This window comes from Mobula birostris, chromosome 2 (genome assembly GCF_030028105.1).
Source record: "Mobula birostris isolate sMobBir1 chromosome 2, sMobBir1.hap1, whole genome shotgun sequence".
NCBI classification, from domain to species: Eukaryota; Metazoa; Chordata; class Chondrichthyes; order Myliobatiformes; family Myliobatidae; genus Mobula; species Mobula birostris.
This window is the reverse complement of record NC_092371.1, coordinates 189152230-189179394: the sequence shown is the minus strand read 5'-3', so window position 1 is coordinate 189179394 and position 27165 is coordinate 189152230. Positions and strand designations below refer to the sequence as shown.

Here is a 27165-nt window from a genome sequence, read left to right as displayed (position 1 = left end):
CTTCCATTGTCAATTGTGTCCGGCTGGAAGCTGTCCTCCCTCCACCCCCAACGGTCCGTTGTCCGGCGGGTCCCCGCAGAGAGAAGGCCCCATCGACTGGCTTCACTGTTTTAATAAGCGTTCGGTACTCACCCGCCCTGCGCTGGTTTTTAGAACGGGTTTCCAGGTTTCACTATTTCTGCTGATGTGGTGAGAGTGCCGGGGAGCGAGGCTAAAGCCCGAGTGTTTGTGATCTGCCGTCGTTTTATTATAAACTGAGCTCAACCTTGATCGCAGGAGAAGGAAATGTAGGCCTGAATAACACTGAGAGCAGCTTTGCCCAGAGAAGGAGCTTGGTTTGGGTATAGAATCAGTCTGAAAGAGTGACAAGGGTGGAAGAAGTCCAGAGCAGCCCTACGGCATAACGACAAGGCAAGCACAGTTGGGGCGCCTATTGGACGGCATCTGGGAACAAAGTGTAGAATAGAACCCACCGGGAGACGTGGTATTTTACATTTGGTTGTATGTAGGGACATGATTTAAGATGTTATATCGTGGTGAATAATTATTTGGGCAGACTGATCATAACTTAATAGACTTTCAAAATCTGTTTTGAGATTGAGAAATTTAGATCTGAAATTAGTGACTTAAGTAAAGGTAATGATGTGAAGACAGTGAACAGAAGTGAAGTGTGAAATAAGTTTAAGCGTGGCTTTTACTCATTGTGGTTTAAGATGACGTGATTTGTATTGAATCATAATATTTTGAAGGAGCTTGATAGAGCGAACGTTTAAAGTTTGTTTCCCCACTGATGAATTTAGATTAAAGGGAGCACAACTTCAAAGTAAGGAGTTTTCTTCCATTTACGATGGAGTTGGGGCGCAATTTCTTCTCTGAGCATTGTAATCTTTATCCTAGAGAACCGCAGAGACAGAGACATCGAATGTTTTTAAGGCTGAGAAAGATTTTGGGGTACAGATGTGTAAATGGAGTTGAGACCAAGTTGGCTAGGGAATGCCTGAGCGGGGGAAATAGCAACTTCCATTCATGTTGTTTTGTTATTAAAGTAATACATCTCAAGGTACTTCTGAGGGGTTTTAATCAGAGAAAAGTTGATCCCCTAACCACATAAGTTGACAGTTGAGGAGAGAAATGAAAATTTCAACATAGAAGTATGTTCAGTTAGGTATCTTAAAGGAGAAATGTGAGGTTGAGAAAGGGAAATCCAGAGTTTAGGCTCTCAGTGTTGAAAGTGTGCAGGCTAGAGGTGGAGCAATTAAAATCCAGTGAAGCAAGGGTCCAGGACTGATTACAAGATAGAAATCTTGTGGAACAGGTGGAACCTATAGAAATGAGGAAGGGGAAGGACATGGATGGATTAAAAAATTTGGGCAAGAATCATAGAATTTTTGAATGGGAGGTCAGCTACGGTTGGTGAGTGAATAGGATTTCTTAACGACAACAACAGCAAAGCTTTTGGTGACCAGAGTTGCAATGGAATAGTCAAGTTCACATCACTGAAGGCATTGATAAGGATTTCATCTCTAGAATAACAGATCTTTAATGGAGCTAGACAAATATTAAACAAGTAGAGATGGGCACAGTATAAGTGGCTTTAAATTCATCTTTGAATCAAATACGGTCTCAAGGTTATGAACAATTCCATTCAGTTTCAGACATTTGCCAGGGAGAGGATGGAATCAATTAGGGATTGGAGTTCGCGACCAGTGCCAAAGCTCATTCAGTTGGCCCTGTATTTTTTTTTTCTCTTTCAATGCTGCATCATGGATAAGCAGTTTTACACTGTAATGGTGGTGGTGAAGCGGGACCAAAATGTCATCAGTGTACTTCGAGAAACTGATTATTTGTTTGGAGAAGATGTTAATGAGTGGCAGCAAGTAAATGATTAAAGGGACCAAGGGTAGATCCTCGGTGAATACTAGAGTCACAGTGCAGGCGCAGAAAGAGATGAAAACCCATGGCAGGTGATTCTCTGGCTTGGATTGGAGAGATGAGAATGAAATCTGTCCGTTCCCGTCCCAATCAACTGGAAATAGGTGGAGAGGCTTTGGAGGAGGGTGGCATGTTAAGAAGGTAGTTGAATGGCCTAGGCTTTAATGGGAATTGGGTCAGGAAATGGTAAGCATGTCTCATGAGCATGTACAAAATTAATGGTTAGATCTAATTCTTCATTATTTTGAAATAAATATGAATATTGTTTCTTTAATGGAGGAGATTTTGTAAACAGTAAAAAAAAATTAATATTTGGTGTTTCTGAGAAAGTTAAAATGTGATAAAATTGTTAAGAATTAGTGTCTCCTCATTCTAAACAACATTCAAATGGGACTTCCCCAGAACTGTTGTAACTTAACACCCACTGCTCCGTACAGAAAGACAGAATCACAATTTACAAACACTCAGTCAATGATCTTGATGTAGCAATAGCAACAATGTCCTGCATGTGGTGCTGTGATGTTATTAAAGAAGGAAGAAGTGTAATACATCGCATCACGTTTTACTACACTTTGTGCATAACTATGGGAACATTATAGAGAAAGGTATACTAGTTAATCTAGAATTTATTTTTGCATATTGATTGTTTATATGGAGATGGAGAATGGTTTTCCCATGCCTTTCCCCTCTTTCCCAATGGGTTTTCATTCTGCATGTATCAGTAACTATTTTAAATATGTTGGGTGTCATTAGTCATGTCTAAATACTGTAATTTCATCCAGAATAGATAATGTGTAAAGTATGTCTTTGAATTGATGTTCTTCTGTTTCACTGGTGTGCAGGAAGATGTTGAGAAATGTTTCGGAAGGGAAAGAAACGGCACAGCAGTAGCAGTTCTCAAGGCAGTGAAATCAGCACAAAAAGCAAGGTAGTTTTTCACCGACATGACATGGTAGATTCATTCATGCTTTGACTCATGCTATTATAAAGGGTAAAGGCAGATTATTGTTTTAGTTTATATTTCTATGACAAAAAAAATAGTTGTGGCAATTAAAGAATGACCTCCTGCTAATGTTTGAAAATGAAGTAGACTGGTTGATAAGAGATGTAAGTACCCACATTTTCTGTAGCAATTTGTGAAAATTACTGTAAAATTCCCAGTACAATTTTATAGTATTTGTATTTGCATATTATTATTGTAACTAAAGATTGAATGGATTGTTCAATAGACATGGAAAAATAGGTAGTATGGACTGGTGTTTCTCCTGACTGCAGTGTTCTGAACCAGAGGCCAGGGTTTCAGAATAAGTGATTGGCTGTTCTGAGCAGAAATGAGATTCATTCAAGAGACTCTTTACCTTTGAGAATCTCAGTTATTGAATATGCTCCAGAAAGAGAACAATAAAGTAGCTAGGATACAGGTTAGTGCAGGACAGTGGCTCTGAAGTTCCCAGAACGGGAAAGATGTGCTGAATGAGCTATTCCTGCTTTTTTTTTATGGATTATGTAAATGTTGTTGAATCTGTTTGGTTTTATATAGCTCCACTCAGTGTCTCTTGGATTCAAGACAATTCCCTTGAATTGATCAATTAGCTTTACAAGTTTCTTCAGTTAGGAGTTTAATACCAAATGTTTGATGGTGTTTGCACATAACTTGCAACTTGCCATTTTTCTTTTAACTTCTTTTGTAACACTAATTTCTCCATAAGTCCCAGTTCCACTTCCTTTCTTGTATTATCTATCAACATTAAAGTCTTCTAGAAAACAAAATATTTGCATTTTTCGGCAGTGCACTTCTGCAGCAATCCCCGTTCTCCATTTAAGTTTCTTGCAAGTCATTCTCTCTCAGCAATGCCAGGCCAACTGTCCTATGACTCAGTCACACCTCAGCTAACTTGCAGCAACCTAATAATCTGGCAGCCAGTGCATCTTTGTATTGTGAAAGGAAACTCAAACCCTGGGGGGGGGAGGTGGGGAGAGGAGGGTAACATAACGTAGAGGGCACAGGAGGTCAGGATGGAACTAGGAACTGTGTCATTGGAGCTAGCAGACAGCAGTATTAACTTCTGTGTCTCCGTGCCAAATGTCAGTATGGAACTAGGAACTGTGCCATTGGAGTTAGGAGACAGCAATACTAATTTCTGTGTCTCCATGCCACCCATAATTCAGAGTTCCACTTGTTGACATCGGCCTTGGATTCTATCCTTTGACTATTAGAGTGCAAAACATCCAAATTCATATCCCAGGACCTCCAATGTGCAGAATTACAGGGTAAAGGCTGTGAAAACTCTATTTCACACAAACTACAGTGTTGCGTTACATTAATGTGAAAAAGGAGTTTGCTTACGTATGTAAAAAAAAGTTTATAACAAAACATTTTTGGAGCATTATTAGCTGCTGAGGTTATGATAATTTTGAATGCCTTTCCACTTATTTCTGTGCTAACAAAAACATTAGAACCCATTTATTTCAAGGAAAGTCATGCAAAACGGACTTAAACAAATTTTCCACTGGGATCTCACAATATGCAAATTTCCTTGGTACATCATTCTTGTTCAATACTTTGTCCACAGTAAAGTATTAATATTGCTTGCCTAATCCACTTTTAAATCCTCCAACTATCCCAATGCGGAGGCCAGACATAGTGAGATTCTTGCATTCAGGTGTTGTTATGTCAATGCTTTTGTGGGTAACTGAGCTGGCTGACATGATAAATTATGCAGAAAGGGTCAGTACCAAATTTGTGGAGATTAGTTGGGATGTTCCATTTAACCTCCAGGATCCTGGTATGGGAAATTAAAACTGTTTCATGGTTGATTGGCTTGCATATCTGAACCAGGTATCCCAGGAAGTAGTTTTTTCTTAACTATTGGTGCCTTCAGCAGAGAAAATTAGGGGACTTTTTACTTGCTCAATACTAGCTCAAAATCAATTGTGCTGTCTTTCTTTAAAATATGACAAATGACTTTTGGCTAAAGTCTTATTTTGAAAATAATGTTCATGTAATATGCCCCAGAATAAAATTCTGCTTGAAAACATAGGGACAGACACTAGCCAAGTTTCAGGTTTAGCTGGGTGCTGAATATTTCTGGTTTGTTCAGTTCCTTGGGGTAGTGCACACGGGACAAGATTTATTGACTGTTGTAACTTTGACCCCATTGGGTTGTAGGACCGGTGGAGATTATAGAGGTGGAGCAAGGCAGGACTATGGAGGGATTTTTCAGCAAGAATGAGAATTTTAAAGATGAGCTGTTATTTGATCGGCAGCCAGTTCACACAGGTAAATAATGAAAGTAACTTTTGGCAAGGTAAGTGTTGCAGAATTTCAGATACTTCAGGCTTAAGAGTCAGTGGAACAGGGAGGCTGAGCAGGAGTATCAGTAAAGTCTAGAGATATGGATGAAATAAAAGAATGTAGTCAAAATCAAACTAAGCTCAATTGCAGGATTACACAAAACAATGTGTATTTATGGAAGAGAAATCATCCTTGATGAATTAAGGTTGTAAACAAAAATGTGGGTAATATATAGGTATGATTGAAGTTTGGTTAGTCGTTAAAAAGAGAGTAGGTTATCATTATTGTGTTGAGAAGTTGGGCCTGTGGAGGGATTGGTGCTTGGGTCCCAGGTGTTCATAATTTATTTTCAGTGATTTAGACAAGGTGATTAATTGTATTTTATCCAGGTTTGCTAATGGTGCAAAGCTAAATGGTAATGAGGGTTAGAAACATCAGGATACAGACAGATCAAACATGGCAGATGGAATATCATGTAGGACAATATGAGGTAACTCACTTTGATAGAAAGCATAGCACTGCAGACTTTTCAAATGGCAAGAGGTCGGGAGGGGTTGATAAATTGGTTTATTATTGTCACATGTACAAGCCTTTGTTTTACACGTGATTAATTCAGATGATTTCATCAGATCAGTGCATTGAGGAAAACAGTAACCGAATGCAGAATAAAGTGTTACATTTGTGGAGAAGGTGCAGTGCAGTCAGTCAGTAAGGGGCAAGATCACGATAAGGTAGATTGCGAGGTCACGAGTCTATCTTAAGAAGTATTTGGACAGATTAGGAGAACGGGCAATGGAGGGGCAGATAGAATATAGTGTAGGGAAGTGTCTGGTCATGAACTTTTGTAGAAGGAATAAGGTGTTGACGATTTTCTAAGTGGGGAGAAAATTAAAAAATCAGAGTAGCAAAAGGGCTTTGGGAATCCTTGTGCAGGATTCCCTAAAGGTTAACTTGCAAATTGAGTTGGTGGTAAGGAAGGAAAATGTAATGTTAGCATTTATTTCAAGAAGACTAGAATATAAGAGCAAGTGATGCTGAATTTTTATAAGGCATTGGTCAGACAGCACTTGAACGATTATGAGCAGTTTTAGGCCCCTTATCTAAAAAAAGAATGTGTTGGCATTGGAGATGTCCAGAGGAGGTTCACGAGAATGATTCCAGGAATGAACAGGTTAACATATGAGGAGCCAGTTTGGTGGTTCTGTGAGCCAGTACTCACTAGAGCTTAGAAGAGAGAGGGAGGATCTCATTGAAACCTATTGAATATTGAAAGGTCCAGACAGAGTGGATGTGTTGAGGGTGATTCCTATAGTGGGTGAGTCTAGGAAAAGAGGAACATCCATTTAGAACAAAAATGAGAAGGAATTTATTTAGCCAGACGGTGGTGAATCTGTGGAATTCATTTCCACAGAGGTCTGTGAAAGCCAAGACATTGAGTATATTTAAAGCGGAAGTTGATAGTTTCTTGGTTAGTCAGGGCTTCAAAGGCTATAGGAAGAAGGCAGGAGAATGGGTTGTCAGGGGTAATAAATCTGTGATGGAATGGTGGAGCAGACTCAATGGGTCAAATGGCCTAATTCTGTTCCTATGTCTATGGTCTTATTTTCTTATCATATAAAGGGACCTTTTGATAGACATGTAACAGCTGGAGAGAATCTGTCTTTGAGTCTGGTGGTGTATGCTTTGAGGAGAGGAGAAAATGTCTGAGATGGTTAGAGTTCTTTGTTACATTGGCTACTTTACTGAGGTACTCGGGGGGGGGGGGGCTGTTGAAACAGTGTCTTTGTGTACCCATCATTACGTTAACTTGAAGGTTCAGCAAACTGCTAGGAAAGTAAATGATACGTTAGACTTGTAAAGGAGTGTTTGAATACATAAGTCATCTAGCTCAAGAAATGACATCACATCTTGAATATTGCATTCAGATCTTGTTTCCTACTTCAGGAAGTACATACTGTACTTATAAAAGTAGAAGTGCAGTGAAGGTGTGCCAGACTGATTCCTGGGCTGATCTGTTGTATGAGGAGAAATTAAGTCAACTTGGCCTCTACTCTTAAGTTTAGAGATCGTCTTAGTCATTCACACTTTTTACGTGGCTTGATAGGGTAGACACAGGCATTTTCCTTGCAGAAGTTAGCCAGTCGGGACAGAAATGAGAAAATATTTATTGACCTGGATGATGGGGAATCTTTGGAATTCTGAATCTTACTGAATGATGAAGCAGATGCAATGGGATAAATGGCCTCACACTCTTTCTGTCTTTTGTTCTAACTCACTTCTTGAAAACTTTACAATTGTGGCTTGTAAGTGATCTGTTTGTTAATAGACATTCCTCACTTCCTCATTTAGAACATTACAGCACAGTACGGGCCTTTGGCCCACAATGGTGTGCTGACCCTTTAATCTACTTCAAGATGAATCCAACCCTTTCCTCCCACATAGCCTTCCATTTCTGTATTGTCCATGTGCCTATCTAAGTGTCTCTTAAATGCCTGTAATGTATCTGCCTCTACCTACCGCCAACCACCCCTGGAAGTGTGCTCTATGCACCCCCCAGTCTGTATTAAAAAAATCTGACATCCCCCCTGTACTTTTCTCCACCTTAAAGTTATGTCCTTTTCTTGTACTTCGCTCTAAGAAAATGCCATTCACTGTCAACTCCATCTATTCTTATTATCTTGTCCACCTCTGTCAAGTTACCTTTCATCCTGTTCCTTTCCAAAGAGGAAAGTGAGCTCTTGTTCACTTGGCCTATCCTCATAAAATATGCTCTTCAATCCAGAAAAGATCCAGGAAAATCTCTGTACTCTCTGTAGGTCTGAATGGAGTTTTATAGAGCTGCAACATTTGATAATCTTTAAATAACTGAAACGAGATTTTCTCTCACCTGCTTGAAGTACAATTTCATACTGTTTATCTATTTTGATTCTTTTTCTAATCTGGTTCTAATTTGAGTGCCAGTTCATGTAAAATAAAGTGGAATGCAAGATGTTGTTACAGGAAGTCTTAAATGCTATAGTTATTAATTTATCAATTTAAATCTCTTAACATCACTCATGTTTATTTTTCTCTCAGTCAGTAGATTCCAGTTTGGGTGGCCTTTCTAGATCTAGTACAGTGGCTAGCCTTGATACAGATTCCACAAAGAGTTCAGGTATTGTAACTATAATTCTTTGCTTTTATGCTGTAAGATTAAGGAAGCACTGCATTTACATAGCACATTTCATCTATCTTATAGAAGTTTCCAAAGTGTGTTATGGCCAATTAAGGACTTTTTTTGGAGTGTAATTACTGTTGTAATGTAAGAAATCTAGTGGGCAATTTGCACACGGGAAACTCCCTTAAATAGTAATGTGGTAATAATCAAGTATCTATTAGAAATAATTTGAGTGATATGTTATCCAGGATATCAGGGATAATTCCAAAATCACACTGAAATGTCAGCTTAATTTCATGTGCTTAGGTGTCTTGCAAGATTGAAATTTCCCCCCCCCACCCTTGATTACCCCACAGTGATTAAAGTCTTTTGAATATTAAAAGTTTCCATATTCCAACATTTCCAAAATTGCTTCCCCTTCTAAGGAACAGTAAAGCTATACAACTTAGAAATGGGCCCTTTGGCCCATTGAGTCTTCACTGATGATCAAGAAACATTAACTTTGCACTAATCCCTTTTCATTTTCTAGCATGTTAGATTTTCAATAAAACTCGGTCCTATTATTTTGTTACATATGTTTTATTTGTGATTTAAGAAAAGCCATTACAATAGCAATGTGTTGTTAGTATACTATATTTGATTCTTTCAAAACTCTAGGAAAATGTCTCAAATTCTGGCCATCATTATAATTAGGCAGATCAGTTTACCCATCTGAGAACATGAAAACAGAGGAGATAGGCTTCTTAACGATGCAGAAACAAAAGATTCAGGTACCATTCTTATTGGATGATGTTGGCAATCTCCGAGCAGATAGAGCATTAAATTGCTGTTACAATTGGCCTGTATATCTGCAGGAAAGAAAGTGATTGAAGTGTAGCGGAAATCCCAAGCTAGTATATCCTGCTGGAAACTGAGTTAGAAGATCCTGGGATTTTGTATTCAAATTGACTTGCCCTTGCAGTAGTATAGGTACATGAGAAATTAAGAACACCAACACGTGAGGCTGCAGAAGGAGAACGCGACGATAGGCTGTTGGAATATAGGAAGTTTAAGAAGGATTTCCCTGGAGTGATTAATCCACATTCCAACAGTTCCAAAATTGCTCCCCTTCTAAGGAACAGTAGAGCCGTACAACTTAGAAACAGGCCCTTTGGCCCATTGAGTCTTCACTAATAATGAAGAACAATTAACCTTACCCTAATCCCTTTTGAATTTTCCCGTCGACATCAATCCCCTCCTCCCAAGATTCAGACCATTCACCAACATACTTGGGACAACTTGGAATATCCAGTTAACCTACCAATCTGCATGTCCTTGGTTACGAAAGTAAACGTTCATGGAGATAAGATGCAAAATGCACACGGACAGCATCGTGATCTTGTTCAGGGTTGTTGTTGCGTGAATGAAGTCACTGGAGAAAATTACTGGTAGATACAAAGCAGCTTCTTTATTTGACAAAACAAGGTACCGCAAGCATTATATGGAGATGCTTTCGGTCGAAAGGTTTCACTGGCCCGACATAGGCCTCAATAAACATCAAAGCACAACTCCATATTTACAATGTATGGGCAATGCTTTCTTTGAAATTACATACAACCTTCACACCTACTGATTCACCTCCCCACCACAGACACCCAAATCAATTTTAATCAGCATTGTCTGGTCTGGATTCACAGCTTTTATGAACCCATTGTTCAGAGCTGCACTCCAAATTAAAAGCAAAATACATTTTCAGATGTGAAGACTGGAAGCCAAAGTCAATTGCTAAATGTATATGTCCTAAACCCAAAAATCTCTCTAACAAGGGTCACCAGCACTTTCTGGAGCTGAGAAGCTACACCACTATTCTGTTAAGCCATATCAAGAACCATCTGCTTAATTTACAAAGTTTCTGAAAGCACCGTTTGTTAAATTTTTACAACAGATTTCCGGCAGGCCTAGATAATGTACTAGAGCAGGGGTGTTTATGCGGTTCACACAAACAAGACAAGTAGAAGTATCAAGATACAAAATTTATTAAATATTTAATTTTATTTGTCACATGTAGTTTGAAACCTAGTGAAAGGCATGGTTCCCCTGAGCGTGTGTTGAGGGGCAGTGCACAAGTGTCACTGTGCTTCTTGTGCTAACACTGATGCCCACAACATACTAACCCTAACCTATGCAAATTTTGGACTATGAGAGGAGACCCACGTGGTCATGGGCAGAAGATACAAAGTCCTTACAGACAGCATCGGGAATTGAACCCTGATCTTCCAGTCGCTAGCACTGTTAAACATTATGCTATACTACCCTGCCTCCCTAGAAGTGTTTACTGTTAGGGATTAAGCAGACCTTCCTTGAATGTCTCAAAGCTGAATTTTTAACAATTCTTCACCAAATAATAAAAATCCATTGTATTACTTGTGGATCTCCTGTTGGGTCAGTTGAAGAGCAGCATTGACCTTCACTTTGATATTTGGAGTGCTCATTCATTTTATCAAGAAACATATTATCAATAGGAGGTAAGAGGGTGAATAAATTATAGAATAGTATCTCAGATTTTTACCCTTAAAAGATTACTTAATTAGTCATAGAACACTACAACACAGAAACAGGCCCTTCGACCCATCTAGTCCAGGCCAAATCATTCATCTGCCTACACCCATCGATCGGCACCTGGACCATAGCCATCCATGTACCCATCCAAACTTCCCTTAAGTGTTGAAGCCGAACATGGATCCAGGTGCCACTTGTGCTGGCAGCTTGTTCCACACTCTTACCACCTTTTGAATGAAGAAGTTACCCCTCATGTTTCCCTTAAGTATTTTACCTTTCACTCCTAACCTATAACTGCTAATTCTAGTCTCATCCAAGATCAGTGGAAAAAGCCTGCTTGTAATTACTCCTATCGATACCCCTCAAGTGACAACAGTGGACTCTGTGGCTCTCCACTAGTCACAGGCTTCCAGTCAGAGAGGCAATGATCTTCTACCAGTCTTTACCACTCTCCTGCAAAGTAAATATCTAATCGAATTTACTACCTCATCTTGAATGCCAAATGACTGAACTTTAGAAACATAGAAACCTAGAAAACCTACAGCACAATACAGGCCCTTCGGCCCACAAAGTTGTACCGAACATGTCCCTACCTTAGAAATTAGTAGGCTTACCCATAGCCCTCTATTTTCCTAAGTCCATGTATCTATCCAAAAATCTCTTAAAGACCCCATCGTATCCGCCTCCACCACCGTTGCCGGCAGCCTATTCCACGCACTCACCACTCTCTGTGTGAAAGAACTTACCCCTGACATCTCCTCTGTACCTACTGCCCAGCACCTTAAACCTGTGTCCTCTTGTGGCAACCATTTCAGCCCTCGGAAAAAGCCTCTGACTATCCACACAATCAATGCCTCTCATCATCTTATACACCTCTATCAGGTCACCTCTCATCCTCCATCACTCTAAGGAGAAAAGACCGACTTCACTCAACCTGTTTTCATAAGGCATGCTCCTCAATCCAGGCAACATCCTCGTAAATCTCCTCTGCACTCTTGCTATGGTTTCCACTTCCTTCGTGTAGTGAGATGATCAGAACTGAGCACAGTACTCCAAGTGGGGTCTGACCAAGGTCCTATATAGCTGCAACATGACCGCACGGCTGCTAAATTCATTTCCACGATTGATGAAGGCCAATACACCATATGCCTTCTGAACCACAGAGTCAACCTGCACACTGCTTTAAGCGTCCTATGGACTGGGACCCCAAGATCCCTCTGATCCTCCACACTGCCAAGAGTCTTACCATTAATATTATATTCTGCCATTATATTTGACCTACCAAAACAAACCACTTCACACTTATCTGGGTTGAACTCCATCTGCCACTTCTCAGCCCAGTTTTTCATCCTATCAGTGACCCGCTGTAACCTCTGACAGCCCTCCACACTATCCACAACACCTCCAACCTTTATGTCATCAGCAAACTTACTAAGCCATCCCTCCACTTCCTCATCCAGGTCATTTATAGAAATCATGAAGAGTAAGGGTCCCAGAACAGATCCCTGAGGCACACCAGTGGTCACCGTCCTCCATGCAGAATATGACCCGTCTATAACTGCTCTTTGCCTTCTGTGGGCAAGCCATTTCTGGATCCATAAAGCAATGTCCCCTTGGATCCTATGCCTCCTTACTTTCTCGATAAGCCTTGCATGGGGTATCTTATCAAATGCCTTGCTGAAATCCATATTCACTACATCTACTGCTCTTCCTTCATCAATGTGTTTAGACGACTACTACTACTACGTCGACTCAGGCCAATGTGTTTATTCACATCCTCAAGAAATTCAATCAGGCTCATAACGCACGACCTTCCCTTAACAAAGCTATGCTGACTATTCCTAATCAAATTATACCTCTCCAAGTGTTCATAAATCCTGCCTCTCAGGATCTTCTCCATTCTTTCTTGATCAACCTCCCAAGTGGGACCTTGTCAAAGGTCTTGCTAAAGTCCATTTAGACAATATCCACTGCTTGCCGTTCTTAACTTTCCTGGTAACTTCCTCAAAAAAAATTCTAGGATTGGTTAGACATGACCTACCACGCACAAAGCCATGTTGACTATCCCTAATCAGTCTCTGAATATCCAAGTACTTGTATATCCGGTCCCTTAGAATACCTTCCACTAAGTTTCTCACTACTGATGGCAGGCTCACTGGCCTAAATTTTCTGGCTTATTTTTAGAGCCTTTAATAAACAATGAAACAGCATTAGCTATCGTCCAATCCTCTGGCATCTTACTCATGGCAAAGGATGTTTTAAATATCTCTACTAGGGCATGTGCAATTTCTGTACTAACCTCCCACGGTGTCTGAGCAAATACCTTGTCAAGCCCTCAGGATTTATCCACCCTAATTTGCCTCAAAACAGCAAACACCACCTCTGTAATCTGTACAGAGTCCATGGCCTTGTTTATGTTTTGCTTCAGTTCTATAGACTGTGTTATTCACCTAAATAAGTGCAGATGCAAAAATCCCATTTGAGATCTTCCCCTTCTATCTTACTTTTTAAATCTTTATATTAATTTTTCAAAATTATAAACTCAGTAACAAAGTTAGTACAAAGAGATTGGAATAATGTTCATCAGCATATATAAAATGAATTCTAAGTAACAGATATAAAAGACTTCCAAACTCATAATGAAATTAATCATTAAAAAAGAAATAAAAAGAAAAATATATATATAAACAAAAAAAAAACCCAAAAGAAAAAAAGAAAAAAAACCCAAAAAGAAAGCAAAACAGGGCTAGACCAACAGCTTGTATCAGACACGTTCAATAATGTCGTTAACTCCGCTCCTCTCATCATATAATTTAAGTTTAGAAAAAAGATTCGGAAAGGTCAGATTACATCATATGAAAATGTTGCATAAAAGGTTTCCAAGTTTCTTCAAATTTAATCGAAGGGTCAAAAATATCACTTCTAATTTTTTCTAAATTTAAACTTAATATGGTTTGAGAAAACTATTGGAATGTAGTTGGAGGATTAGTTTCCTTCCAGTTCAACAAAATAGATCTCGCCATTAAAGTAACAAAAGCTATCATTCAACAGGCTGAACCCTTCTATCTTTTTCAGCTCTACACATAGATTACCTTCCTGATTTTCCAGAGACAAATGTTGCCCGTTGCTATCCTTTTGTTAACATATCTGTAGAATCCCTTAGGATTCTCCTTCACCTTGTCTGCTAGAGCAACCTCACACCTTTTAGCCCTCCTGATTTCTATCTTAAGTGTTCTCTTGAATTTCTTATACCTCTCAAATACCTCTTTTGTTCCTATATGCCTATATCTGCTATGCACCTCCTTTTTCTTAACCATGGCCTCACTATCTCTGAAAAACTAAGATTCCCTAAACCTTTTATCTTTGCCTTTTTTGATAGGAACATACAAAATCTATTCTCAAAATTTCACTTTTGAAGGCCTCCAACTTACCATGTACACCTTTGCCAGATAACAATCTAACCCAATCCACACTTGCAGATCCTTTCTGATGCCATCAAAATTAACCTTTCTCCAATTTAGAACCTCAACCTGAGGACCAGACCTATCTTTTTCCATACTTGCCTTGAAACTAATGGCAGTATGCTCACTAGATGCAGTGTTCCCCTTCACAAACTTCTGTCACCTTCCCTGTCTCATTCCGTAATAGGAAATCTAGTATAGCACTCTCTCTAGTTGGGAATTCTATTTACTGATTAAGGAAACTTTCCTGAATACATTTGACAAACTCTTTCCCATTTAGCACACAGTGTGGAAATCCCAATCAATACATGGAAAGTCAAAATCACCTACTATCATAACCTTAGTTTTATTGCAATAGTCTGTGATCTCTACAAGTTTGCTGCTCTAAATTCCACAGACTGTTGGGTTGTCTATAGTATGATCCCATTAACATGGTCATACCTTTCTTATTCCTCAGTTCTACCCATAACGCATCACTAGATGAGCTCTTCAGTCTGTTCCGACTGACCACCACTATGACATTTTCCCTGATTAGTAATGTCCCTTTAATCCCTCCCTCTCTATCAAGTCTAAAACAACGGAGCCCCGGCACATTGAGCCAGTCCTGTCCCTCCTGCAAAAAAGTCTGACTTATGGCCACAATATCATAATTCCACGTGCTGATCCATGCCCTAAGCTCATCTGCCTTCCCTACAATACTCCTTGCATTGAAATATATGTAGTTCAGAATATTCGTCCCACCATTCTCAAATTTTTAATTCCTGACTTTCTTATGTAGGCTTAACAACACTTTTGTCCACAACCACACCACTTTCTTTTCTGGTACTCTGGTTCCTATTCCTCTGTAACTCTAGTTTACCTCCCCCAGGCAGCATTAGCAAACCTTCCCGCGAGGATATTAGTCCCCCTCCAGTTCAGGTGCAAACTATCCCTTCTGTACAAGTCCTACCTTCCCTGGTAAGTGCCTAATAATCCAAAAATCTGAAACCCTCCCTCCTGTGCTGTCCCTTTAGCTATGTGTTACACTGTACGATCTTCCTATTTCTGGCCTCTACCACTTGGCACGGGTAGCAATCCTGAGATCAATGCCTTAGTGCCTAATTATGCATGATCCAATGTGTCCTCATCCAATTCTTGCATCAATGAATTATTTGTACATAATATCCTTATTATTAGCATGATTATGCTGTGTGTGTGTGTGTGTTCGTTCGCCCATCACCCCTACAGAGCCATAGGCTGCCGACGGCAGCTCACCAGAGTCCTCTGTCAGTCTTTCAGATTGTCCCCAGGTGTAGCCCACCTTTAAAGATCCTTCCTTTCCCAGGGATGAGGTCTTTAGAGCTTCTTCTGGTATTTTTGTAGCTCATTTTTTTGTGTGATGGAGTTGCTAGCCCTACGCTCAACTGTTCTTTTTTTGCAACTGGGTTTGGGACCGGCCACAGCCGAGTATACTCAGTGACTTCTTGAACATAATTTGTATGTTCATAGACTGCTATAACACAGGTGGCCATTGGTCCATCATGTCTATGCTTAATCTTTGAAAGAGCAATTTGCTTCCATGACAGTTTCAGGTGGGGTATTCCTGACTGCATGGTGAGTTTCGCTTCATGTCATCTGTTTCTGTTTCCAACTGATTTCTTAAATATGTGACATCACTTACTGAGGCCTACTGGAAATAATTTCTCCTTATTTATGCTGGTAACATGTAATTGTGATTTTTGAATGTCAAACCTGCTCCCTACCATTGCTGCTGTAAGGAAACTGCACCAAAACTTTTCATGTCTCAACAGTCTTCATTCTTTTCAAATTATTCATCCTCCATGGTGTAGCTGTCAACTCTAATAATATTGTATCATTTACTTTATACCGTCACGTTTTCTATAACAATACTTGCATTAAATTCCATTTGCATGTTTCTCTTGACGTCTACACTAAGTTCATAAGTTACAACATTTCTAGGAAATAAGATGATGTTCACATTGATCAGTGATGGTTTTTCCCAGAAAAATGATTGCAGGATTATCAAAATACCTCCTTGGATGAGTAGTAAAATGCTTCAATGTCCTGTTTGAAAATGAGTCAGGAGTTAAAAATTGGAAAAACAAAATTTGGATGGGGGTGGGGTTAGAGGAAGGGTAGAATTGGAAACGAATAGACTTTTTTGTGGTAAATTATAACATGAATAAAATGAAGTAAATTGGCTAAATTTGTAACTTTAGAAATCAGAAAAAAAACATGTTAACAATGTGAGATTGTTGAGAATCGATTGCTGGTAATCACTGCAACAGAAAGTAAATTGTGGTTTTGTGTTTTGATTCCAGGTCAGAGTAATAGTAACTTTGACACCTGTAATGAATTTCGAGTGAAGTATTTGGGTGCTATTGAAAACTTAAAAGCTGGTTCCATTGAATGTCTCCAAGGACCACAAGATTTGATTAATTACATTGACTTGGCACAGGTATATTAATGGAATTTTAAAGTATGGTTGTCCACTTGTTTCCGCATGAATACTCTTCTTACTTTTGTGTAATTGTTAACTGTGGAGAGCAAGTGTTTTAATTCTGACCTTATTTCTGAATTAGAAATTAAAGATCATTGACCTCAGACATCTAACTCTGCTTCTCTACAAAAATGTACAAAATAATGGAAATTGCTGAGTATATTCAGTAATATACAGCATCTTGGTCTTATAAGTTTATACTGGCTGGCTTTTGCGGTGGACATATTAATATAAAGGCAGAGGGGTTGTACTGTTAGGACGTGTACCAAATGAACCAGCATGTGACCAGAGCCAAAGGAGAAAGATAAATAGAGAGGCAATCAAAGCCTTCAAACTAGTGAGGTAGTAGGAAGGGGAGCTACATATAAGGGGGAAGAAAACTCTTAAGTAAAAGTGAAACAGCAAAGAATATGGAACAAAATAAGCCCAGTAAAGACACACAAAAAAGCAGATTATAGTTTTAGAAGGACATGTAATCTGTACAATATTGAAGAAATCATGGCAGACGAAGAAAGTTTCATACCAATTACCATTTACTGCCTTTCCTCAACTGAAGAGGAATGGGGGAAGGAAGAAAAACTCACTGCTAATGAACCTACAACTGGTCACTGCTGTTGAAGGCCCACGTACTATCCTATGCTGATTCCATCTATTTCAAGATTGGAGATTGTTTAAACCCATACGTATACAGGTGTAAGGAGAATGAAATAATTGTTACTCCAGAACCAAGGCAGCACAAAAAAAATACAAGATGAAGAACACAATAATATTAATTTTAAAAGGCAATCAATATGTAAGATACCTTCTATACACTGATTGTATGTCCATAAAGCGAGGTAGGGTGACTGACAGGAGATAATAAAGTAGTGATGGAGTTGTTGATCAGCCTTACTGCTTGGAGAAAGTAACTATTTCTGAATCTGGTAGTCCTAGCATGGATGATACATAGCCACCTCCTTGATGGGAGTGGGACAAACAGACCATGAGCAGGGTGTGAGATCCTTTATGATATTACTGGTTCTTTTCTGTATAAATGTCCTTGATGCCAGCAAGGCTGGTGCCAGAGATGCATTGAGAGGTTTTAACTTCCCGTTGTTGAGCCTTCCTGTATGCTGCAGTGTAGTTTCCATACCAAGCAGTGATGCATCTTGTTTGGATGTTCTCTAGTGCGCATCTGTAGAATGACGTGAGACTAGATTTTTCTTCAGCCTCCTCAGAAAGCAGAGGCTTTGGGGAGCTTTCTTGACTGGGTAGGATCTGTTCTAGAACCATGAGAGGTTTGTATGTGATGTGCATACCCAAGAGTTTGAAACTGCTTACAGTTTTCACTGCTGTGCTGCTGATGTAAAGGGGGAGGGGGTGTGAGTTCTCCTGAAGTCAATAACCATCTTTGTCTTGTTGATATTAAGGAAGAGGTTATTTGAGTTGTCATATTACTTTCAATTGTTTGTTCATTTTATTACAGCAATATGGAAAGCTACCATTTACACCATCAGAAGAGGAGAGTATCTTGTGTGTTTCCAAATACGGTATCAAAGTGGCATCCTCTGATCAAATTGTAAGTATTAATGGCTCCTACCCATTTAGTTCTAATAATGAATAAGAAGCAGGAGACAAGGAGATACTTGTATAAAATGGTATTCAGTTTATGCGAGAGCAAGTAATTTGTGATTTCCTGATAAATGATACAACGTTAATTACACTAATTTGTTTCCACCAACTCATGGTGCTTTAAAAGTGGTAATGTGAGTGAGCAAGTTAATGTTCCTTTATCTCTCGGACTGAAGCATTATAATTACAAATAGCTGGCACATATCCAAAAGCTAATTAATATGAAATAGAGATGAGTGTATACTATCAAAGTTTTAAAAACAAATTGAAACATTTTCCAACATATAACCATATACACTTAATATCAATTATATCATTTCTAGATAAAGGCAAATGGAGATTTTGTTAAGTTTTCTGTTTTTTGTCTATCTGTCATGAAATTAAAGAGCCGAGTTCTTCAAACATTTTGTGTGTGTTGCTCAGGATTTCCAGCATCTGCAGAATCTTGTTGCAATCAATAGGTACATTTAATGTCAGGAGAAATGTATACAATATACATTCTAAAATTCTTCTTCTTCACAGACATACATGAAAACAGAGGAGTGCCCCAAAGAATGAAATGTTAGAACCCCAAAGCTATGCTGATTATCCTTAATCAATTTCTGTATTTCCAGATGTGCATATGTCTTATCCGTCAGAATCCTCTTCAGTAACTTACCTACCAGAGATGTTAAACTTGGTGACCTTTAGCTCCCAGATTCTTATTTGCCGTTCTTCTTAAATAAAGGCACAAGATTCACTGCCTTCTAGTCTACTGGTACCTCACACATGACTAATGATGCAAGTATCTCAGCCACTGCTCCTTTGATTTCAGGCCCTGGTGATTTGTCTACCTTCATACATTTTAAAGTATCCATCACTCCTCCACTGTAATGATGACTATTTATTTCCATGTCTTCCCCATTTACTTTTCCTAGTAACATTCTGTTTTTTTGGCAGGACATTTTGCATAGGCATCCACTGTATTTAATAGTGCGAGTGATCTGTTATGATGATGGGCTCGGAATGGGAAAAAGCCTTCTTGCTATAAAAACCACTGATGCAAACCAGACAGAATACAACATCTGCCTGTATCAATGCAGTAGCTTGGTGAGAAATAGTTGATAAGCCTTCAACAATCCCTCTTCACTTTGATCTTTGTTTTACGGTATATTTTCATTTTTAGGAGTAATTCAGCCATTAAATCAGCCCAAGAGTTTCAAATTCACTTCAGAAGTGAAAGTATTGTCATCTCATTGGTTTAAGTGTATTTTTGTTTATGTTCATTGAACAAGTGTGTATTTTAAGGAGCTAACTCAAAGTAATTCTGGGAATCATTGCAATATCAGGAGTTACTGAATGGAACAGTTTACCCCAAATCCAACACTTCAGCTAGAGATGTATCTGGTTCATTGATGCTTCCATGCCATTGTAAACTTCTTCCCTTAATGTAGAGAACGTGTGGCACTGGCAAGATCAGTCTCTCCTCCCCCTACAACTCCCCTCCCCACCTCCAGATCAGGACTTCAGACATTCAATGTACACCTGACCTGCTGTTGGTGAAAACCCATAGATAATCTGGCAGTTGGTGTTTTTCAAAGGTCCTAATGTGGCAATACTGTGTGTGTGCTGGGGTGGCAGTAGGGAAGACAGTGCAGCCATTTGTGCTCCGAAGAACATTAAACTCTTCACCACCCTCAGCCTACCTACATAATGCTAACAAATTAACAACCTCCAATTGCCTCAGTTTGCCTTATATTGAGATCTTTGTGCACAATCTTATCACCAATTCACACACTAACCTTTTTCTTATTTTTGTCTTCCCTACTGACTTCACAGCCTTCTTTAAATATTCCATGTACTCATTTTTTTTTAAAAGGGCGAACAAGGTCACTACTCTTCTGTTTGCAGTGCTTGAGCATACAGTTTCCAACATACACAGCTAATATTTGGAACTGTTATTTTCCATTCAGTCCCCTCAGATCAAATCTTAAGATATCAGCGTTGCTATCTGGCTCCTTTGCCCTGGTTTCCAATGGTGATTACCTTTCCTGATCAACATCATAAATGATTCATTGGCATCTTTTCCCCTCCCATGAAAAATATGCTTTAGAAACTCTTATCACCAATGACTTTTTTAAAACTTGTATTGCTGTGCAAACTTGAATGCATTTCCATTTACTCTCAACCAAGTTGTCCTCACTCTCATTGAACACCAGTGAAATTGAGGTCACTATTTCCTTTCCTTTAATGCATTATCTTTTGATTTTCTATTCTAATTAACGTGGCCTAATGTTTGATCTATTTATAGCCAGCAATTTGACATCAAAAAATGCAAACTTCCTTTAACAAGTTGAGCAGTTTTAGAACTCTCAATTAATCATTAAGGAAAACAATTAATTTTACAGTATAATTGGTCACAATTAGCTACACTGTTTTCTGCTCTGGAACCCCAGAATATACATCAGCAGACTAGTGTTTCTCCGACCCTCATTAATCCGAGCATCAACCCTTATCCATAAACTAGACTACAAAATCTCTCCGCTGACCCTGGCTGGCTCAAGTTGCAGAACTGAAGGCTCAGCTACTATGCACCTGTAGAAAGTAGGATGGAGAGGAGGAGAAGAGACACTAAGAATTTGGCACACAGATAGTGAATCTCTCTGCCTGACCCTTGCTGCACCACAACTGTCAGATCATGGGAACCATCCATCATCCCTTCCTGGACATTTAGCACTGAAATCCTATTTCTATTCCCACTGTCTAGACACTAAACTCAAACTGCATGGAAAGCCTTTTGGCTCCAATTTACTGCTATGTGACCTGCATGTAGTGGCTAGGTGGGAGAGAAGTGGATATGAATAATGATTGGAGACCCAACAAAAAAAGATGGAAATGACCCACTCCTCCACCGCTAATTCCACTAAAAAGCTATACCCCATGGATGAGAAGGGCATGAAGCTGATTGCTGGGGGAAAAGAGGCTGACCAAAATTATCCTTAGGTAACATCCACACTACGCCGGATAATTTTGAAAACAAAGCCTTTTCTCTTCGTTTTGACCTTCCATCCACACTGAAACAGCGTTTTCAGCCCCTGAAAATGGACATTTTCAGAAACTGTCTCCAGAGTGAATAAACCTGAAAATGCCTAATATCCGTTGCAGTGTGTACGGGGTAACCGGAGCTTTTTAAAAACCGCTGTCATGACATGCCGCAACGGTTGGCGGCAGCGCGGCATTTCATTGTTTTGTTGTTATTATTATTACTTTATTGTCGCCAAACAGTTGATACTAGAGCGTACAATCATCACAGCGATATTTGATTCTACGCTTCACGGAACCTAACAATTTCAGAACAGACAGCAATCAGACTGAAGCCAGAAGAGTTAGAAATGTACTCACCAAATACTTTGTCCCATAGCTTACTGAATAAATAAGTATACTCACTTTGCCCTGTTTTCTGTCCTGCTTGTATGAAGGTAAGGACAGAAAACACCCTCTGCCACCTCCAGTTTAAATTCCATGCCGAATATTTTGGAGGATCAAGAACCAAGAAGGTTTATCTATTTATGCAAGTACTTCTCTGGCTATAGATGTGTAACAGCCTAATGTAACATTGTATTGATGCAGACATGTTTTTATACATTTAACAAGGTACTTTATTAATGCAACAGGGTTAAGTCAGTTTTTCATTGTTCGTCGTCAGCCTGATCATACTGTCTGTGAACTCCGTCGGTTGCCTCCATACGCTACAGTATTTGTTTTTTTTTAGTTTTAAGTCCTCCTGCGCGAGAGCCAAGAGCAATTCCTTTTAAGTTTTTCTACTCTGTAACTGGACAAACGCGCACTAAGTATACCGTTTCCTCTTCGCTTGTTTTCTGTGTGTCCTGCGCATGCCCAGTAGGAGGAAATTCGCCCAAATATCCGTCTAATGTGGACAGAGATATTTTGAAAAACGCTTAGTGTGGACGCCTGTCGTTTTTACTCGAAACCAGTGTTTTCAAAATTATCCAGCGTAGCGTGGATGTAGCCTTACTCTCCCAACACTTGCTATCTCATCAAAAATCAACAATAATTATTTTTGTGTAAGCTAGCTATGCTATTTGATCAATGGTAGAGTGCTCAAAATTGAGGATGATCAAGAATTTAACCTTGGAGGAACAGAAATTTGAAGGCCATGGAGTGGATCTGGTTACAGAGATGGGGCATAGACAAAAGAATTTGAACAATTCAAAGATTTAAATTCTACTGAAGGTTATTAAGGCAAGCCATTTCTCTTGGGCTGCTCAAAAATACCTTCTATTGTTAAGTACAATTAAAACTGAATTAACACATCTTAAGAAAAAAACTCTCAACCCTATAAATTGTTTTGGATATCCAAACCCACTGATCTTAATAACTGTCTTTTGGGTTACAGGAACAAGCTCAAACAATCTGCAAAATCCTATCCACAGCTTTTGATTCAGCAATTTTGTCAGATAAATCGTAATAATTGCCTAAATGGTAACCTGACTTTTAATATCTGTTGAATTACAACTGCTGCTGTTGTCTATGAAGGAATGGAATAGTTTGCAGCTTCTGAGACTTGCAGTTGCCAGCATTTCAATGTTTGCAGTAAAATAATGGACTTGCACAACAATAACCCCTTTTTTTGTTAATGTAGTACATCATCTTCTATTCAGAGTGATTGTAGTATCAATTACCTGTTTTGTTCGTGAAGTATATATTCTTTATCAAAGAAAAGAATAAGTCACTGAAATGTTAACTAAGCCTGTACCAACTCTGAAGAATGTTTTGTATATAAATATTTCTTATTAAATATAGAATTAATAATTACATTTTCATAGAGCTTTGGTAATCTTAGATCATGTCCCATTGGAGGGTACTTCAGCATTAGCAGTAATAGTTAAATGTATATTAAATTTTCAAGGCAAAAATAATATAGGTCAATGTTTATCAAAGTAAATGGTATTTCATTTTTGCTTTTCTAATTAAGTATGCAATATTGTTCCTTATTTATACATACTTTTCTAATCAGTATGTTATCAAATTAAAGTTGCAATAAAACAAATTATAGAAAAACATGAATTGCTCTACTGTCACCTCCAAAGATGACAAAATAATTTCTATACAGGTGAGCAACTGAACAAAAATGTGGTTTTCATCTGAAGCATTATGTATGTTATTGGGGGGAAAAAACTGCTTTCTTATTAAATTATGTGGAATTAAAGGCATCCGTTAGTCTTGCGAGACCATGGATCTGCGCCTGGAAAGTCTTCACTTTCCAGGGCGCAGGCCTGGGCAAGGTTGTATGGAAGACTGGCAGTTGCCCATGCTGCAAGTCTCCCCTCTCCACGACACCGATGTTGTCCAAGGGAGGGGCAAGAGCCGATGCAGCTTGGCACCAGTGTCGTCACAGAGCACTGTATAATTAAGTGCCTTGCTCAAGGACACAACACGTTTACTTGGCTGGGGCTCAAACTCACGATTTTCAGATTGCTAGTCAAATGCCTTAACCACTTGGCCACGTGCCCACACATTATGTGGAATTAGTCCTGTAATACCATAAGTTTAAATCCAGTTTGTATCAAGTTAACAGATTTGCAATTGTAAAAACATGGAAAGGCAAACTATATTTACCCCAAGATTAATGAGGGGAATATCAAATAGATAATAATAGCAAGAATCCAAAAAGTGTTAGTAGAATTATGAATATAAACAGAAGATACTAGAAACCAACAGCAGGTTAAGCAACATCTCTGGAAAGAGAGGAGTTTCAGGTCAGAGACTTTTCTTCAAAATGAGAAGTTGTCTGAATTATGTTTGGACAGTAGATAAGAACTATTTATTTAATTGTAGTGAACCTAGCAGATAAATAACATGAAGTCATCCTGCTCAAAACAAAGCTAGTCAACAACTATGACCAACTGTAAAGACATATGGCAGGCTCTAAGCCCCCTTCTGTATGGGCAAAGGCAGGATAGCTATCTTTAAAGACTGTCTCTGCTATCACGTTGGCACCTCATGAATTAACATGGTACAATAGGCATTCTTAAAATGAGACTGACAGCAGGAGGCAAACATACAGGATGTTCTGATTTGCTTAAAACCTGAAGAAGGCCCTTGTACAGTGCTGTATCTACCTGATAGCAACCTGTGGAGATTGAAGTGTGTTTTTTGTTGGAAAGTGTGAAGACTTTGATGGATAATATTAATAGAGGAGGGGAACTGTGGTTAGAAAACTCAGAAATGTGTCCATTGTTCAGGATGGTAAAATAATTAATGCAAGGAACTATTTGATAACCAGCTTTTCTTTGTTTAAACCAAGATCATAATTCAGATAGTTATTAAAGTAAATTATCCAAGTAAACTATGCTTTAATACTATAACAATCAAATGCTATGTTGAACTTGAGATACATTTCATGGTTCAAGAATTAGTTAATCTCTTTAACTCAAACTGTAAAACAAGCAAACAGCCAATATAATTTCAGAACAGCTGCTGGATTTCATCTTGGAGTACTCAATAAAAAAAATTTATACAAACTATTAATATCAGCCTTCAATTTTACAGAACAGAAAATTAAGCATAACACACATTTCAATTATATATTTTAACCTACAGAAAATTAAGCACTTAAGTATTAGAAACTATGTAATACTCTTATTTGATAATGAATATTTTGGAAAAAATTTTAAACAGCAATCACCAGTGATGGCCATTCGCTGGGCTTCAGCAGCATAACACTGTCACATAGGCTTTTCCTATTTTTGAGCTTGAGTTAGTTCTTTAAAATTAATCTCAATGTGAAGGTACACAATGTCATATATGGGGGAAAAGTTTTCATCTTTATTACTAACATTAAGTTCAAAATATAGATATTCTGGGCTTTAGTGTGCAAAACAAGATATTATTCCCTTTAACTGAGCTAAAAGAAACGTCATGAGTAAAATAGGTATATTCAAGACAAAAGTCTCTCAATTTCAGTCTTTAATGGAATGAACTGATTTTATGCACATGTACTGATTAACAAAATTATAGTTAACAAATAAAGCTGCCTTAACTTGATTCAGTGGATGGATTTTCAAACACTTTAGATTTGATTTTGTACAATATTTCATCAGATGCTGTTTTTCCAAATAGCAAATTAACTATGTCTCATTCAAATCATGAGAAATAGACCTGCATTCTGAAGCAGGCTTTGGTTTAATAACTTTATTTCTGAATTAATTCCAATGTTAAAACAGAGATATACAGTACATTACACATGCTCTAATTGTCAATCATTGCAAAGAAATGTAAAAGTATTATAGGACTTAACATTTACAATATATATAGTGTTGCTCTGCAACAAATACCAAGTTTGTCATATTTGTATTCATTTTACACCATATCCCAAATAGTTTTTGTCTTAACGGCTCTAAATATTACTCACAGGCAATGACATGAGATAGCAATATTTATCCTGTCCAGACATTTTTATGATCCTTTTACCCACACATAGAAAGTAATAGAGCTGAATGATGTCAACATCTTCAGTATTAATTTGTATTACATACAAAGGTTAATTTCTCCATTTGGATAATAATTACAGCCATATTTAATTAAATTTGATAGGCTGCAATTGTTAATCTTATTGCTAGTCCAAAATAATTTTCAAATTTGCATTCCTACACATTAGAATTCAGGGCGTCTTTTAAAAAGAAAATTAACACATCTAATAAGTTAAAACACTAATTATCAATAACAGGCCAGAAAGACCACTGCAAGAAGTGTTTGAGATGAAGGTTACTAGAAATGGTTTGCACTACACATTTTAATTTATTTTCTTGAAAATGTTTGTCCTGAATAAAAATCAATAATTCTATGCAGACTTTTAAAAAAAGCCTGCGCAACACTGAATTTCTTTTTTTAAAAATGATTTAACTAGTTAAACACAATTTTTATTAAACTATATGATGCAACACAATACATAAAGGATCCCAAATAATGTCTGAATTTCCATCACTAATCCTTTCCCTTGAATAACAACTATGTTGGATATTATTGCTGTTCATTAGCTGCATATTGAAAAATATTCATATTTACATCATTATAATCCTGTGTTCATGAATGCTTAAGAAAATTACAGATTTAAATTAAAACCAGTATGGAAACGGGTATTGTTTCAGATTTATAGTAGTGCTTTAAGGCTTTATGGAAATTATGAAGTTCACAAAAACAGCATGCTTTCTAAGTTCATTACCTGATTTGTGAATTATATCATTTTAATCAATACTTGTGTTCTCCAATTTTGCTTAATTGTTGCTGCTACATATTTCAACATTTAAGTTAGTGATGTGAGCTACTCGCTATCTAAGAATAGCATTCTTTCCAACCCCAAGTACCTACTTGCACCATAGCGAATTTACAGACATAAGAAGTCTACATGTTATAAAAATGAATCTCCAGTTGTATTGAAAGTGCAAATACTTCAACAAGAAAACATATTTGAGAACTAGATATTTATAACATCCTCCATCTAAGAAGTGATTTGGCTATCCTGCTAAAAGATGCATTTCTTGTCATCAGGATATGGTACCATAATCAAATTGTTTTTTTCCACTTCTGAAAGAGCTTAGTCAGGAATGAAGTGCACAAATGTCACTGGGAATACGCCCCTTCGCTTTGGGTCTCCTTCAATGTGGCCAAT

At 38.2% G+C, this 27165-nt stretch overlaps 2 protein-coding genes across 6 annotated transcripts in view; one reads left to right on the top strand and one right to left on the bottom strand.

The window, feature by feature from the left end:
• Positions 1–3: 3 nt before the first annotated feature.
• On the top strand, positions 4–25599 carry itgb1bp1 (integrin beta 1 binding protein 1). Of its 5 annotated transcripts, none has more exons than XM_072251208.1 (7): positions 4–189; positions 2775–2860; positions 8303–8381; positions 16705–16841; positions 18349–18441; positions 19434–19583; positions 21953–22884. In XM_072251208.1, the coding sequence occupies exons 2-7, from the start codon at positions 2789–2791 to the stop codon at positions 22064–22066; spliced, it is 645 nt and encodes a 214-aa protein (XP_072107309.1). In that variant the 5' UTR covers positions 4–189; positions 2775–2788; the 3' UTR covers positions 22067–22884. The 5 variants fall into 5 exon arrangements, with proteins under 5 accessions (XP_072107309.1, XP_072107313.1, XP_072107312.1 ...); XM_072251212.1 differs by lacking the exon at positions 21953–22884 and adding an exon at positions 22891–25599 and having other exon boundaries at positions 16–189; XM_072251211.1 differs by lacking the exon at positions 4–189 and adding an exon at positions 197–287.
• The window catches only part of LOC140193965 (arf-GAP with SH3 domain, ANK repeat and PH domain-containing protein 2-like), a 268459-nt gene continuing 266177 nt past the window's right edge, over positions 24884–27165 (bottom strand). The window contains exon 28 of the mRNA XM_072251199.1: positions 24884–27165. Coding sequence (XP_072107300.1) covers positions 27091–27165 — 75 coding nt within the window. The 3' untranslated portion in view covers positions 24884–27090.